Source organism: Ailuropoda melanoleuca, chromosome 5 (assembly GCF_002007445.2).
Source record: "Ailuropoda melanoleuca isolate Jingjing chromosome 5, ASM200744v2, whole genome shotgun sequence".
In the NCBI taxonomy this organism is placed as follows: domain Eukaryota; kingdom Metazoa; phylum Chordata; class Mammalia; order Carnivora; family Ursidae; genus Ailuropoda; species Ailuropoda melanoleuca.
In genome coordinates, this window is record NC_048222.1 from 74346888 (window position 1) to 74360836 (window position 13949).

Genomic DNA, 13949 nt, shown 5'->3' on the forward strand with positions numbered 1-13949 from the left:
AGTCAATAGAGGAATTGGGGCCACAGCTCAGAGCTGTCCTACCCCAGTCCATCAGGGCCTTCCACTCACATATGTCCCTCCTCAGGGGCTCGTATATGTGAGTGAGAACTTCGGATGCAAGCAGAGTGTGCCACAGACCCATATGTATGTACCAACGAGATGGGGACAGCACCGAGCATGTAGCTTACAACATAGACAATGTGCTGGTAAAATCGAACCAAAACTGCTATAAAGAGGTTAAATTAGAATCCAAAGAGACCACATTCCCCACCCTGCTGAAGCTGCCCCCCCTCCCCTGCCAGTAGCTCATTAAAAAACAAAAAAGGATGGATTTCCAAATGCATCTTGAGATTTTCATATGATTTTCCCTTAGTTCAATCAATACACAGTCATCCCTTAATTCCGTGAAAATAGCTTTTCACACATCTATGCGCACACTGTCACACACACACGTAAAACACTGGCAGCAGGTACTTTTAATTTGCTGGAAAATATTTCTAAGAAGTCAAACAGCTCCAGCCCAATGAGCGTGCCCTCCGATTGGCTAGCCAGGCCAGTTGAGGGACCTGATTGGTCCCTGATCCTAAGGACCGATAAGAACGGCTATAAAATCCCTGGGTGCAGCTCTTGGGCCCCCAGTTTGCAAAAGCAGAGGTGCAAGAAGCAGCCACTGCAGCCGCAGCCGCAGCACAAGCTTCAGCCGGAGCAGCATCAGCAGCAACAAAAAATCCTCATCAAATCCTCACCTAGGCTTTCAGTGTATCCAGATCCACATCTTCACTCAAGCCGGGAGAGGGAAAGAGGAAAGGGGGGGAGGAAAAAAAAAAAAACCCAACAACTTAGCGGAAACTTCTCAGAGAATGCTCCAAAACTCAGCAGTGCTTCTGGTGCTGGTGATCAGTGCTTCTGCAACCCATGAGGCGGAGCAGAATGATTCTGTGAGCCCCAGGAAATCCCGGGTGGCAGCCCAGAACTCAGGTAAGCGGCAAACCCAGGACCGGTTTCTCCCCCAAGAGCTGTCCTCATTTGCCTCTCGCTTTTGCAACTGTGTCTGTGACGGCTGATCTTGATAATAAATGTGCTTCATGCCTGATGGCAATAAACTGCCAGTGTAATCCAATAGCCTTAGGAAGTGGAGCTCCTTTGTTTAATAAATTGCATGCAACTAAGGAAGAAGCTGGGCGCTCTGCTGAGGGTATTTCATTGCATAAGCTTAGCCTGATTGCCTGAAGTCTGGCACGTCCCCTCTGGGGGGAGGGGGGGAAAGGGGGCGGGGGAGAGGCTTGAATGTTGGCATGCTTCAAAGCACTCTCTATACTTTCCAGAAGCTGAAGCCAATCTTAAGGTGAGACATGGTGTGTCCAATGTTGCCCCCCTTCCTTCAGCCTTAAGACCCCATAACTGGACCTCCCTACCCCTCCAGCGAGCACACAGAAAGCTCCCTCTGCAGACAGATTTACGGAACCCTAGCCCTCAAATCTGACAAATCCCAGGCAGATGCAGAGAAAACCCTACACATCCCACCCCTGACACTGCTCCTTCTCTTCCTCCCGGCTTCCTGGCGCTTCCTTCAGCTGCCCGTGCAGCCCGGGGCCAGAGGGTCCCTCAAAAAAGAGTATTTGTGAAACGTAGCAGCAGTTTCTTCAAGGGGAAGGTCTCACTCTGGTTCTGACTCCTGGAGCAGTTAATTGTGTATTATCTTGGCCTCTAGAGGACACGAGTCCTTAGGAAGCCGGTACTAACACCTCTGCCTTTTGACTTCGCTTGTCCAGCTTGCTCCTCTAACGTTGCTGCCCCTACTCCCCCAACTGTCAGCAAAGATGGGATCGCAGGTGTCCAAATGCTGCAGACAGCCCTCCCTTCCGAGGAGCACAGGTCCCTGCCTAGAGGAGGGCTTTGCTTCACTTCCTTTTGTACTTAGTTGCTATAGAAATGCAGTGATTCACAATTCGAGCTTGCCTAAAACAATAGCAACCCTAATGCATATTAAAACTGCTTAAAGCAAAGTTATAATTTGAACCCGTGGAAATATATAATTAGGGAAATGACTTGTAACATCCCAGAGGCTGCGGGTGGTGGGAGGGGGAGGGGAAGACTAACCGAACCATGCTTTTGATCTCAGAGGAGAATCCTATGGTATGAAGGCTGCAGATCATTTCTTGCCGAGCTGCTTGCCAGAACACCCCCCTTCTGTAGGAGAGAAATTACTTTTATGGGAGATCTTATCCAGAATGTAGAAAGCCTCATGCAAGTTCTTTGCGGTTTTTCTTCCAGTCTTGCACAAGGGGTGCCTTGGCCTTGTTATTCCACACCTGTGTTTCTCTTTTAAAAAAGAAATGGCTTTTAATATGAGAGAGATTATGCATACCTCTAAGCACTGTCCTATGGTGGGGGTTGGGATGAAACATGAATGGACCAGATCCCTTTCTGCCAATAGGAAGGTAAGTTAAAAGCCCTAAATCGGAAGGGTCTCCAGATGAACTCCTGGCAAATTCTTCTCTGCCATTTAGACCAAAATTCCATTCTTATTACTCTGGAGCGCATTTTCGGAAGCCAAATGGACTCCCTGGTCCTTCCACTTCCTAAACCTGACCACCAGCCATCGCCTCCTGCCCTCCTGTGCTTTCGGGCTCCAAGTGATGCCCTTTGAGGCTGCAGAGCTGCTTCAAGGACTGTGCATTCTGCAGGCTCTGGCCTTACTTCTCCAGCCCCCAAAATTGTACGTAATGGTGAGACCAGGAGGGAAACTCATGCCCTCCCTCTCCTTCCATGTGCTCTTGCTCGTATAAGCCCACGGATCTGCCTGCCCCACCTTTCCACTCCTACCAGCCCCACTGCAGACGTCTAAGAAAAGTTCTTCTGAGCCCTTGTCCTTGAATCCTGCCACCTTGACCTCTCTGAATCCCTGTCACCATTTGACCCCGATTGGGTGGATTTGTCTCTTTCAGCTGAAGTGGTTCGCTGCCTCAACAGTGCTCTGCAGGTTGGCTGTGGGGCTTTTGCATGCCTGGAAAACTCCACCTGTGACACAGATGGGATGTACGACATCTGTAAATCCTTCTTGTACAGCGCTGCTAAATTTGACACTCAGGTAATCAGACCTTGACCCATGCCTCCCACGGGCTGCTTGTCTTTAACACCGTGTTAGTCTATTGTTCTTAGGAGCCAGTCTTGTAGGGAAGCTGCTCTGCTTCTTAGCCTCCTCAGCCTAAATTCTCAGCTCCGGCGTGTGCACGCACACGCATGCGCACGCACACGCAATTTTGGCCAGAAAGTCGGTTCTGTACAAGACACTCCCCACCCACTCTCATGCACAAACGTACCACGATGACAGAGGCTGTCTTGTAAGGGAGGGGTGACGAGCAGAAAATCTTTGCCTCTTGGAGAGGAAATAAAAATGTTCTTCTAACAAAGAAGTTCTCCTCACTGTATGACTTAGCATACAAGCTTGTGAGTTACCAAAGTCTCAATCCCAAGAAGACAAAGCCTTTTCACGGCTATTTTTAAGCCGCAGGGTGGTGGATTATGGTTCAGCTCTGTTTCCCCCTGTCTCATTATTTCTGTGGAGCTCAATTCTGAAGGTAGGCAAAGAGAGGGGGGACATTTGTTTATCCCGGTGTGGCGGCGTGCAATTTTCTCACTGCGAGGACATGCAGATGGCCATGAGAGAGCGCCAGGGCAAGCCCCCTTAAGTTCCACATGTTGTATGCCCTGTCCCCTCTGCTCAGCTCGAGCTAAAGCTTCTCCTCCTACCTCTTGCCTGGCAGGGAAAAGCATTTGTCAAAGAGAGCTTAAAGTGCATCGCCAATGGGGTCACCTCCAAGGTCTTCCTTGCCATTCGGAGGTGCTCCACTTTCCAGAGAATGATTGCTGAGGTGCAAGAGGAGTGCTACAGCAAGCTGAACGTGTGCAGCGTTGCCAAGCGGAACCCCGAAGCCATCACTGAGGTCGTCCAGCTCCCCAATCACTTCTCCAACAGGTACAGAATGAGTCCGCTTTTTTGCAATGGGGCGGGGGGAGGGGGGGAGGCAGGGCGTTGGCAGAGCCAGACACAGAAGGGGGTTAATTGCCACAGTCGTGATCTTATTTTAGCTTGCAGCCTTCCCAGCTTTTGCAGGAAAAAATATGTTTGTGATTGGTTGTGACAGCTTAAGCAGCCTGGATTTTTTTTTTTTTTTCTCACTGTTATAGGAAAAGTCTTTCCATGCAGCTAATAGAAAGCTTCACCTGCAGCATCCCTGGCTGCATTTTCATTGTCAGTTTCTCACCATAAGCATGAAGGGATCTGGGAAGTTTATGGAAACAAGCTTGTGAGACCTCAAATTTGGCTGAAATTATGGCTATGCACGGTACAACTAGCCATTATTAAAAGCCTGGTCAAATGTCATAATGCAGACTTTTAAATCCGCATGTGTTCTGAGCCGGTCCCAAGCCCAAGCAGGTATTTCAGTAGGTGGCCCAGAGTAAGCCATGTCACTTCACTGGGACTCGGATTTCCTTCCTGAAAAGTGAAGCCGCTGGACTAGATGATTCCCATGTTCCCTCCCAGGCCTATGTTATTTCTTTCTCTAGTCCAAGATTTCCTGGAATGGTGTTCTGGTGACTGCTCAGTCACATTCTCATCTCAGTATTCTCACATGACCCGAAGCCACTGAACTAGTCATATCTGAGCACTGGCCTTTCTGTGCCACTGGCTCACTGTCTTCCCCAGCCAGGAGAGGGCTGCCATCCTCATTCCATGGCCTCCAAGGTTTCCCAGCAAGACCTGGGCTTCCCCAGCTGTAATGAAGTTAAGAGAGGTGTTCATGGGGCTGGCGTGGAGGTATGACAGGGACAGTGAGGGCGGGACAAGTTCAGCCTACTGTGATGCCCCGTAACAGAAAACTTGACTCCCAGTCCCAAAGCGCTAGATTTGACTCTACAGGCAAATCTGCACAGGCTGACAAAGATCAGTCCTGTTGCATGTTACCGGGACCACCGGAGAGCTAACACAGACTTCCCGGATTAATTTCCTAGCCAGGTGCTGCCACCCTTCTTCCAACAGTGGCAACAGCCTCTCCTCCTGGGGCTGACCAGTGATTGAGTCAGGCACATATGTGCAACTGGAAGACAGGAAAAGCAGTTCTTCCTTAGGGAAATGCTAAGGCCCCTGACAATACAACTTTGTAAAATTTCGGTTTCACACTTACCTACACATTAAGTGCTCTTCAGAACCTCACGTCAATTTATAAATTTGTTGGTTCAGTACTTGGAAATGACAAATGGGTCCTAACTGATTTCTCAGAACAAGAAAATCAAATCCAGCATTTATCTCAAATGGCCTATCTCTTTATATTGACCTTGGTCTTAAAATTCTTTTAAGAAGAATCTGGTTACATCTGAGGAGGAAAAAAAAAAAAAAAAAAACCCCAACCCTGGCTAATTGTTGGAGACTCCCTTCACCATCAGGAAAAAAAAAAAAAAAAAAAAAAAAAAAAGAATTCTTACTAGACAGGGGCTAGGGACAAAGTGTGTATTTGTGTGGCAACTGGGGGCAGGGGTATGCTGGCAACATCATTGTTATAAGTCTAGATCTTCAAAGATCCTGTGACAATTCGTGACTTATACCATAGCATATAACCAACTTGGAGGAAGTGTGAACCTCTCTATTTCAACTGAGGTCATATCTTACATTATGGAAGGAGAAATCTTATAGAAAGGATGATATTGATTCTAGACTGGTGATCCTAAACGTCTAAGAAGAGACTAGTAATAGGAGTTTTTTTTATCCAGGCCACTATTCCTTTCAAGGGGGTCTCCTTTTTACCACCTTTAGCAAATGGTCACAAGCAGTCTTGTTATCTACCTTTTCCATCACAGGGAAATCACACTTATTAGGAAAGTGGGGGAAAGTGGCCATGCCTTGAAGACCAGAATCTTCCATATAGCTCTTTCTTCAATTATTTCACTTCAGCTGGCTAATATTATTCCTGCTCAGAACTGTAGAGATTTCCGGTTCCCTGCTGAGCTTGATTTGCTCTATTTAGGCTCCTCCACTCTCCTGAAACATCCTGCTTTCCCAGCCTCTGCCCCAACACAGATACACACTAAGTTGTGCCAGTTGGCACAGAATTGTGAAGGGAAGTAGTTACAGGTTCATTCCACCTTCCTGTGACTTATCTAGCATGAGATTTGGGCCTGGGAGAATCCAAAAGCCTGTGACTGGACCAGGAGCCAGAACAGGGATGTTTTCCATGAGAGAAACGCTCTCAGGAGAGAAAGGAGAGCTGGATGTCCCCCACTTGGCTGAATTTACTAACTGCTTTCTCCACCATGAGGGAGAGCAGGCAAAACTGATCAGGCAAGCTGAGCAGTGTGAGGCTGGGGCAGAAATCAGAGCAATCCAGATCCAGAGTGGGAAAACTGACAAAGCTTCCAGCTCTCTAGGGCATGGATAGGGAACAGGAAACAGAAGAATAATATTGATCAAGGGAAACAAAGGACTATTTATAAACCCTCACACAGAACGTTCCTAGGCAGTATGCGTGTATTTGGGTAAGCATGGCCGAAACAGTAGCTATGGAGAATATCTGATCTTATTCTTTACCAAGAAAAAAACATCTGTGATGGGATTTTCAAAGTGGGAAAAAGAAACATGCTTTAAAAGGTCCTTCCAGGCTGGGCGATCAGAACACTTAGCCCACCAAGTCCCTACAGCACATCCCACCATCCCCTATAAAGGTGAAGAAAGGAATCTCCTTAACTAGTTCTAAGTCTTCCTGCGGAAGATGGTCCTGAAGCCGACCTGCACCGTCTTTGTTAAATTAAGATGGAATATATACATCAAATCCCTAGAAACACAGAATGTCATAGCTGGAGATGATCACAGAGGTTATCTAGACTAAATGCCTCATTTTGCTGATTTAAAGAACAGAAGCCCGGGGGGCACCTGGGTGGCGCAGTCGTTAAGCGTCTGCCTTCGGCTCAGGGCATGATCCTGGCGTTATGGGATGGAGCCCCACATCAGGCTCCTCCGCTATGAGCCTGCTTCTTCCTCTCCCACTCCCTCTGCTTGTGTTCCCTCTCTCGCTGGCTGTCTCTGTCAAATAAATAAATAAAATCTTTAAAAAAAAATAAAAATAAAAAAATAAAGAACAGAAGCCCGGAGAGGAAAGGGACCCGCTAAAGGTCACCCAGCTAGTGAATGACAAAGCTAGGCCTAGAACGCATGTGGCCTTGAGCCAAGCCATTTGATTCCTACTTCAAAAATGGCAACCAGTAGAACCTATAGGAAATATCCACAATCCAAGCAGAATAAAAGTTCAAAAAATAGAGAGAAAGTACCAAGGAGAATTGAATAAATGTGGCCTGTGGTAATCAACGATTACATTTGTGGACATTCTCTTTTCAAAGAGAAGGCAATCTTACCAACAGCTGTAATAACAAACAGTTGGTACAAGGTGGTGCTTGATAAATACGTAACAATGGCCAACTCAACTTTTGCTGGAGATGCAATCTCTTAAATAATCTCACTTGGGGACTTCTAGATAGGAAAGCTCTCTCTCATTAATCCATACAATCCTGGAGGTCAGTGCCCTTCCTGTGTATTCCAGCCCTTAATGGAGAGGCACAGGATTAAACTGTCGTTCACTCTGGCAAATGATGCTGACATCAAGGCAGCCGAGTAGGCTGACAGGTTTCCCAGACTTGGAGGAGCTGCTAATGGAACCATGGACATCTTCTATTCCAATGTGCACTCTTAGCCTGCCCTTGTTGGGTTCACAAAGCTCCACGAAAGAAGCTAAGGGTAGATTTGGGGAGAATCACTAAGGGTGGTCAGGTTGGCAAGGCCGTCATCGAAAAACACCAAGAACAGGTGTCCTATCTGGGCAAGCAGAGAAAGCAACAGGAAAGATAGAAGCCCTCGGAGAGGGAGAGTAGGCGCTTTGACAAAGTGGGGCCCAAGGGACACATGTGGCCTTAAAGAGGCAAGGCTTAGTTTCCTTACTGGTGTTAGACTTTATCATCCAGGCAAGAGCTTTCAATGTTGGGCTAAGGAAAGACCATCTTCTGCAGTTCATCTGGGGGGAGGGGAGAGGCAATATGTTGTGGACAGTTCTTTCTAGAAGTGGAAGGGTTAACTTCTAAGTTATAAAGTCCTGGTTGGGGGTCAGGAGGGTGAAAGATCAGAAACCTTATTCTGTAAGATCTAATCACCCTGTAAAACGGATGCAGAGATCAAGGGGACCCATGTCCTCGCCGAGCCCAAGAGTAAAGGGATGCCTGGGGAGCTATGTGGGTGTGTAGCTATCTGAAGCTGTTGGTACAAAGTAGTTTATTCTCAGTTTTTCCAAAACCATTTTTCTCCCCTTTCCCCATCCGAGATCTGCTTTGACTCATGTGCTTTATAATTCCAAAGGGTTGGAAAATGTGTTTCTGTGCCAGAGAATCCCAATTTTAACAACAGCTGGCTATAATCCTCCCTCGTGGGAGAGGTAGAGCCAGGACTGTGTCCGAGACCCAGACGACGGCACTCTGCTTGCAGCCCCCAGCTCCATTCTGCTCACTCACAGGAGGGTGACCGCTCTGCTTCATTACCCATGTTCCACTCTGTTTACCGTACATCCTTGAAAGGACCTCTCTGGGGGGTTAAGTTATTCTGGAAGGATGTTTGATCCTGTGCTCTGTGAGGTGAGTTAAAAATAAACAGGCTTCTTTTCATGGAAGATCTTGTGGCCCCAGCGACCCGCAGGCTTCTCTGGGGAAAGAGTCTCTCCACATAAATACTCTAGGTCACTGTCATTGGGAGAGTCTCTTATTAGTGAACACAGAGCTGATGGGTTTTGACAAGTGCCACCTCAAAACGGAGCAAACACATCCCAACTCCAGTTGGAAAATTACGTGAACTGTGTCCCCGATGAACGGGACCAGTAATTCATATGCTGTCAGTACCAGACAGTCTGTGTCTGAGCCATTAACACCTAGCCACAGCGTGCGGTATGCCTAAAGAACTTGCACCCCAGATGAAGGTGGTTTATACCAAACGTAAGTTTTTTTGGTAAGACTTAACCACACCTACCTCTAATCTCTCTTCCCGGAATCCTGACTTAATTGGAGAGAATTATTATTTCTCAAACTCCCCATTTCCTCCGTGGCCACAAATAAATCACCAAATGGACAGTGAGCAGGCAACAGAGCCCTAGGAAGCTGGCGCCTGAGGGTTACAAAGAATAAGGACACAAGTCCTGCCTTCAGTAAGTTAACAGTCGAGCAGGGAATGCTGACCTGTGTGATGTTAGCCAAGTGCCCACAAAATGCTCAAAAAGGAGAGGCCAGCAAAAGCTAGAGCAGTGGGGGAAGACTTTCGGATTGCTAAAGCAGAAGCCATCAGGGACCCCTAGTCCTTCCATTTCAGAGTCCTCATTGCCTGCCATCTGGCCTTCTGACTACAGTGTCCCTTGGAAGGAAGACTCGAGAATGGGATCGGTCAGCGGCTGTTAGAAAAGCTAGCTGAGTGTACAGTAGGGAAGTTAAATCGAGTAGAAAGATGCACAAGACACTGAAGGCAGCAGCCTCCTTTAAAAATAGCAGTTCAGGGGCGCCTGGGTGGCTCAGTCATTAAGCGTCTGCCTTCGGCTCAGGGCCCGATCCCAGGATCCTGGGATCGAGCCCCACATCAGGCTCCCTGCTCCGCTGGGAGCCTGCTTCTTCCTCTCCCACTCCCCCTGCTTGTGTTCCCTCTCTTGCTGGCTCTCTTTGTCTCTGTCAAATAAGTAAATAAAATCTTAAAAAAAAATAAAAAAAAAAATAGCAGTTCAGTCCGAAACCCTCGTGTGCCCATACACCTGCACACACACCACCGAGCAAAACGCAGCACACAGACGCATCAAAATAACCTACAAATGCATGTGAGTGATGGTTCATCTAACAGTCTCACCAGGGCTGGGCTCATGTCTTTATATAGTTGACTAAGTCCCGTTTCTACCACTAACCCTTCGTATGACCTTAGACAAGTCACTGCAGCTCTCCCACCTTCGTTTCTTCTCTATAAAATGAGGTGAGAGATATAGCCACTCAATGATCTCTGTGATCCCCTCCAGCTATACCATTGTGTGTTTCTAAAACTGTTAGACATTGCTGGCCACCGATTCTTCACAGAGTGTGACCTAAGCCTCCTGAGCATTAAACACGAAGACAAGAGCTGTCTCACGTTGGGTGGCAAACTAGGAAGCACACGCACTCAAACTAAGAAGACATTGCATTGGATTTGCATGGTTGGGCCATTTGGGAAGGATGTCGGCTGCAGCCCGGATGAAAGGCCAGGTCTTACCTTGCCCTCTGACTGACCGTTGCATGTGCCCTCTTTCCCCAATGCAGATACTATAACAGGCTTGTTCGAAGCCTCCTGGAATGTGACGAAGACACAGTCAGCACCATCAGAGACAGCCTGATGGAGAAAATTGGGCCCAACATGGCCAGCCTCTTTCACATCCTGCAGACGGACCACTGTGCCCAAACACACCCGCGAGCTGACTTCAACAGGAGGCGCACCAGCGAGCCACAGAAGCTGAAAGTCCTCCTCCGGAACCTCCGAGGTGAGGTGGCCTCTCCCTCTCACATCAAACGCACCTCCCATGAGAGCGCATAAGCTGGGAGAGGTATTCACAGCCTCGCCAGACGAGCATCATTCTAAAGGTGTTCATACACCGACTTTGAGTGTACTGTGCCTGGTTTGATTTTTTTTTTTTAAGTAGTTCCTATTTTCTATTCCCCTTCCAGAAAATTGCATGAAACGAGGCTTCTGTAATCAATATCCCAACATTCTGCGATGGCAGCATTCCCACAGACAGAATATGTGTGATCTTTCTGCCTCTCGGCAGGAGAAAGTACCCTCTTTTATCACGTTCCTTCCCCAGGTCCCCTCGAATTCCTCTCAAACACAAAGCATTCGCGTAAGGCCCAATCATTGTCATTGGAAGCTGTGGAGCCCTTTTAGGATGGTTGCCCCAGTAGAGTTAGCTGATGAGAAGCGACTTAATTTAAATGCATGTCTTAAATGCCCATAAAGGTGTTAAATGGAATTCGTGTGATGAATCTGTGCTGGCCATGGACGAATATGAATGTCGTGTTTGAATTCTTGATCTCTCATGAGCTAGTGTCTTACGGTCTTGACCCTCCAGTGTGTAATTTCCTTTCCAACACATTTACCAAATTGCTCAAGCCTGGCTCTTCAACCGGAGTTTGAGCCTGCATCTTCTTGCATCTAATGAAAAACAAAAAGCTAACATCTTTATGTACTGTAACTGCTCAGAGCTTTAAAAGTATCTTTAACAATTGTCTTAAAACCAGAGAATCTTAAGGTCTAACTGTGGAATATAAATAGCTGAAAACTAATGTACTGTACATAAATTCCAGAGGACTCTGCTTAAACAAAGCAGTATATAATAACTTTATTGCATATAGATTTAGTTTTGTAACTTAGCTTTATTTTTCTTTTCCTGGGAATGGAATAACTATCTCACTTCCAGATATCCACATAAATGCTCCTTGTGGCCTTTTTTATAACTAAGGGGGTAGAAGTAGTTTTACTCAACATCAAAACTTAAGATGGGCCTGTATGAGATAGGAAAAACCAACAGGTTTGTCTGAAGGACCCCAGGTAAAATGTTAATCTCCCAGCCCACCTCAACCCAGAGGCTACTCTTGACTTCGATCTCTCCTGAAACGGCTCTGTCACATCCAACTGGGAATTACAGGAACCCAAAAGAGCATCCCTTTGGGCTTGGACCACTCACAGTGTGATAAGGCCTACTCTCATCTTGGGAAGTGGCAGTTCCTGACTCGCCACCTTTCATCGGTGAACCGATGATGGCATGGGAGACTTTCCCTTCAATCAGTCAGGACAAGTCAGTCAGCCTTTGGGTCTTCAGTTCCGGGGACTTGGGGCTGAGGGGGTATAAAGAACCCTGGGCTGTCCAGCCTTAATAGACTCCTCTTACATTTTTGTCCTGTAGCACGCTGCCTGCCAAAGTAGTCCCGGCAGCTGGGCCATCTCTGTAGGATCGCAAAAAAAAAAAAAAAACACAAAAACAAAAAAAAACAAAAAACAAAAAAAACAAAAAAACAAAAAAGAAAAAGAAAAAAAAGAAAAAAACAAAAAAAAAAAAAAGAAAAAAAAAGAAAGAGGGAAACAGAGCTGGTGGTTTGATTATTTCTGCCGTGATGTTTACAAGATGGCAACCACCAAAGCCAAATGATTAACCTAACTATGAACAACAGTAGTTTCTCAGGGTCACTGTCCTTGAACCCAACAGTCCCTTAAGAGCGTCACTGCCCACCAAAGGTCATGTCGAGGGAGGAGGAGGGAGGAGGGGTAGGACTGTAGGGGCCACTCCAAACTCGCTTAGGTAGAAACTATTGGTGCTTGACTCTCACTAGGTTAAACTCAAGATTTGACCAAACCGAGTGATAGGGATCCTGGTGGGAGGAGGGAGGGCACATCTCCAGAAAAGATGAAAAGCAATACAACTTTACCATAAAGCCTTTAAAAGCAGTAACGTGCTGCTCAAGGACCAAGAGCAATCGCAGCAGACCCAGGAGCAGCAGCACACGCGCTGCTGCCTTTGTCCCCACACAGCCTCTAAGCGTGCTGACATCAGATTGTTAAGAGCATTTTTATACTCAGAACTGTCCCATCCCCAGGTCCCCAGACATATGGACACTGCCTTAGCCTCTTGGAAATCAGGTAGACCATACGCTAAGTTGACTTTCCACCCCCAATTCCCTCCCCGGCCCCCCACCCCCAGGCAAGGCTGACTTCTCCGAACCAGAAAAGCTATTCAAGTTTGTGTGTCGTGTCCATTTCGCAAACCCACGAAGCCAGGACCCCAATGCGACAAGTAGTTCACAAGTATTCCTAGCAAAATTCTCTCTTTCTTCAGTCCAGTAGATTCTCTTTTTTTGCTGTGACCTTTTCAAACCGTGGTACCCCCCTTTTCTCCCCACAATGATACTTCGATATGTATCTATAATACATATATCTACACATACGGAAAGAAGCAGTTCTCACGATGTTGCTAGTTTTTTGCTTCTCTTTTCCCCATCCCATCCCACTCCCTCCAACTCCCCTTTAAACTTCCAAAGCTTTGTCTCGTGTTTGCTGCACAGAGTGATTCGGGGGCTGATCTCGACCAGTTTGCATGATTCTTCTATTGTGATTTGGTTGCACTTTAGACATTTTTGTGCCATTATATTTGCATTATGTATTTATAATTTAAATGATATTTAGGTTTTTGGCTGAGTACTGGAATAAACAGTGAGCATATCTGGTATATGTCATTATTTATTGTTAAATTACATTTTTAAGCTCCATGTGCATATAAAGGTTATGAAACATATCATGGTAATGACAGATGCAAGTTATTTTATTTGCTTATTTTTATAATTAAAGATGCCATAGCATAATATGAAGCCTTTGGTGAATTCCTTCTAAAAAATAATAATAATAATAAAAATAAAGTGTTACATTTTATTGGTTTTTTTTTCTCCCCAATGTCTTTCATTGTTATTCTTTGAAAACTTCTTGAATGAGACTTTCTGAACATGAACTTAACAGCCAATTAGTTTCTTTACAGTCACAGATTAAGTGCCAATATGCAAACGAATGTAGTTTAAACCAACACTTTCCAAATTTCCTTTCAAGACCATTCGGGGCTCCCATTACCCTCATAGTAAAATCGCAACCCAAACTCCTCACAAACTTAGAAGAAGCTGTATGGTCGGGACACCACTTAGCTCTCCGGCCTCAGGACTCACCTTTCCTTGCAAGCAGTGAGCTCCGCGCTCCAGCCGCGCAGGAGTTCTGCTATGGCCTGTGCTTTCTCTCCCTTCCAGGCCTTTCCTTAACGCTGTTCTCACTTTCTAGCAGACCTTCCCCTCCACCCTGTGGGCCGACCGGAAGCTCCTATGTT

At 46.5% G+C, this 13949-nt stretch overlaps 1 protein-coding gene across 1 annotated transcript; it reads left to right on the top strand.

Annotated features, from left to right (window-relative positions):
- Positions 1-655: 655 nt before the first annotated feature.
- On the top strand, positions 656-13459 carry STC1 (stanniocalcin 1). Its single transcript, XM_002914766.4, has 4 exons — positions 656-978; positions 2949-3091; positions 3768-3979; positions 10357-13459. Exons 1-4 carry the CDS (start codon positions 861-863, stop codon positions 10625-10627), a joined length of 744 nt encoding a protein of 247 aa, XP_002914812.1. The 5' UTR covers positions 656-860; the 3' UTR covers positions 10628-13459.
- The last annotated feature ends 490 nt before the right edge of the window (positions 13460-13949 follow it).

Excerpts from the sequence above, each read along its gene's own strand:
- STC1 (XM_002914766.4), top strand. The coding sequence starts at position 861 with ATGCTCCAAAACTCAGCAGTGCTTCTGGTGCTGGTGATCAGTGCTTCT. Across the intron at positions 979-2,948 it reads GGTGGCAGCCCAGAACTCAG|CTGAAGTGGTTCGCTGCCTC; the intron begins GTAAGCGGCAAA and ends TGTCTCTTTCAG. Across the intron at positions 3,980-10,356 it reads CCCAATCACTTCTCCAACAG|ATACTATAACAGGCTTGTTC; the intron begins GTACAGAATGAG and ends TCCCCAATGCAG.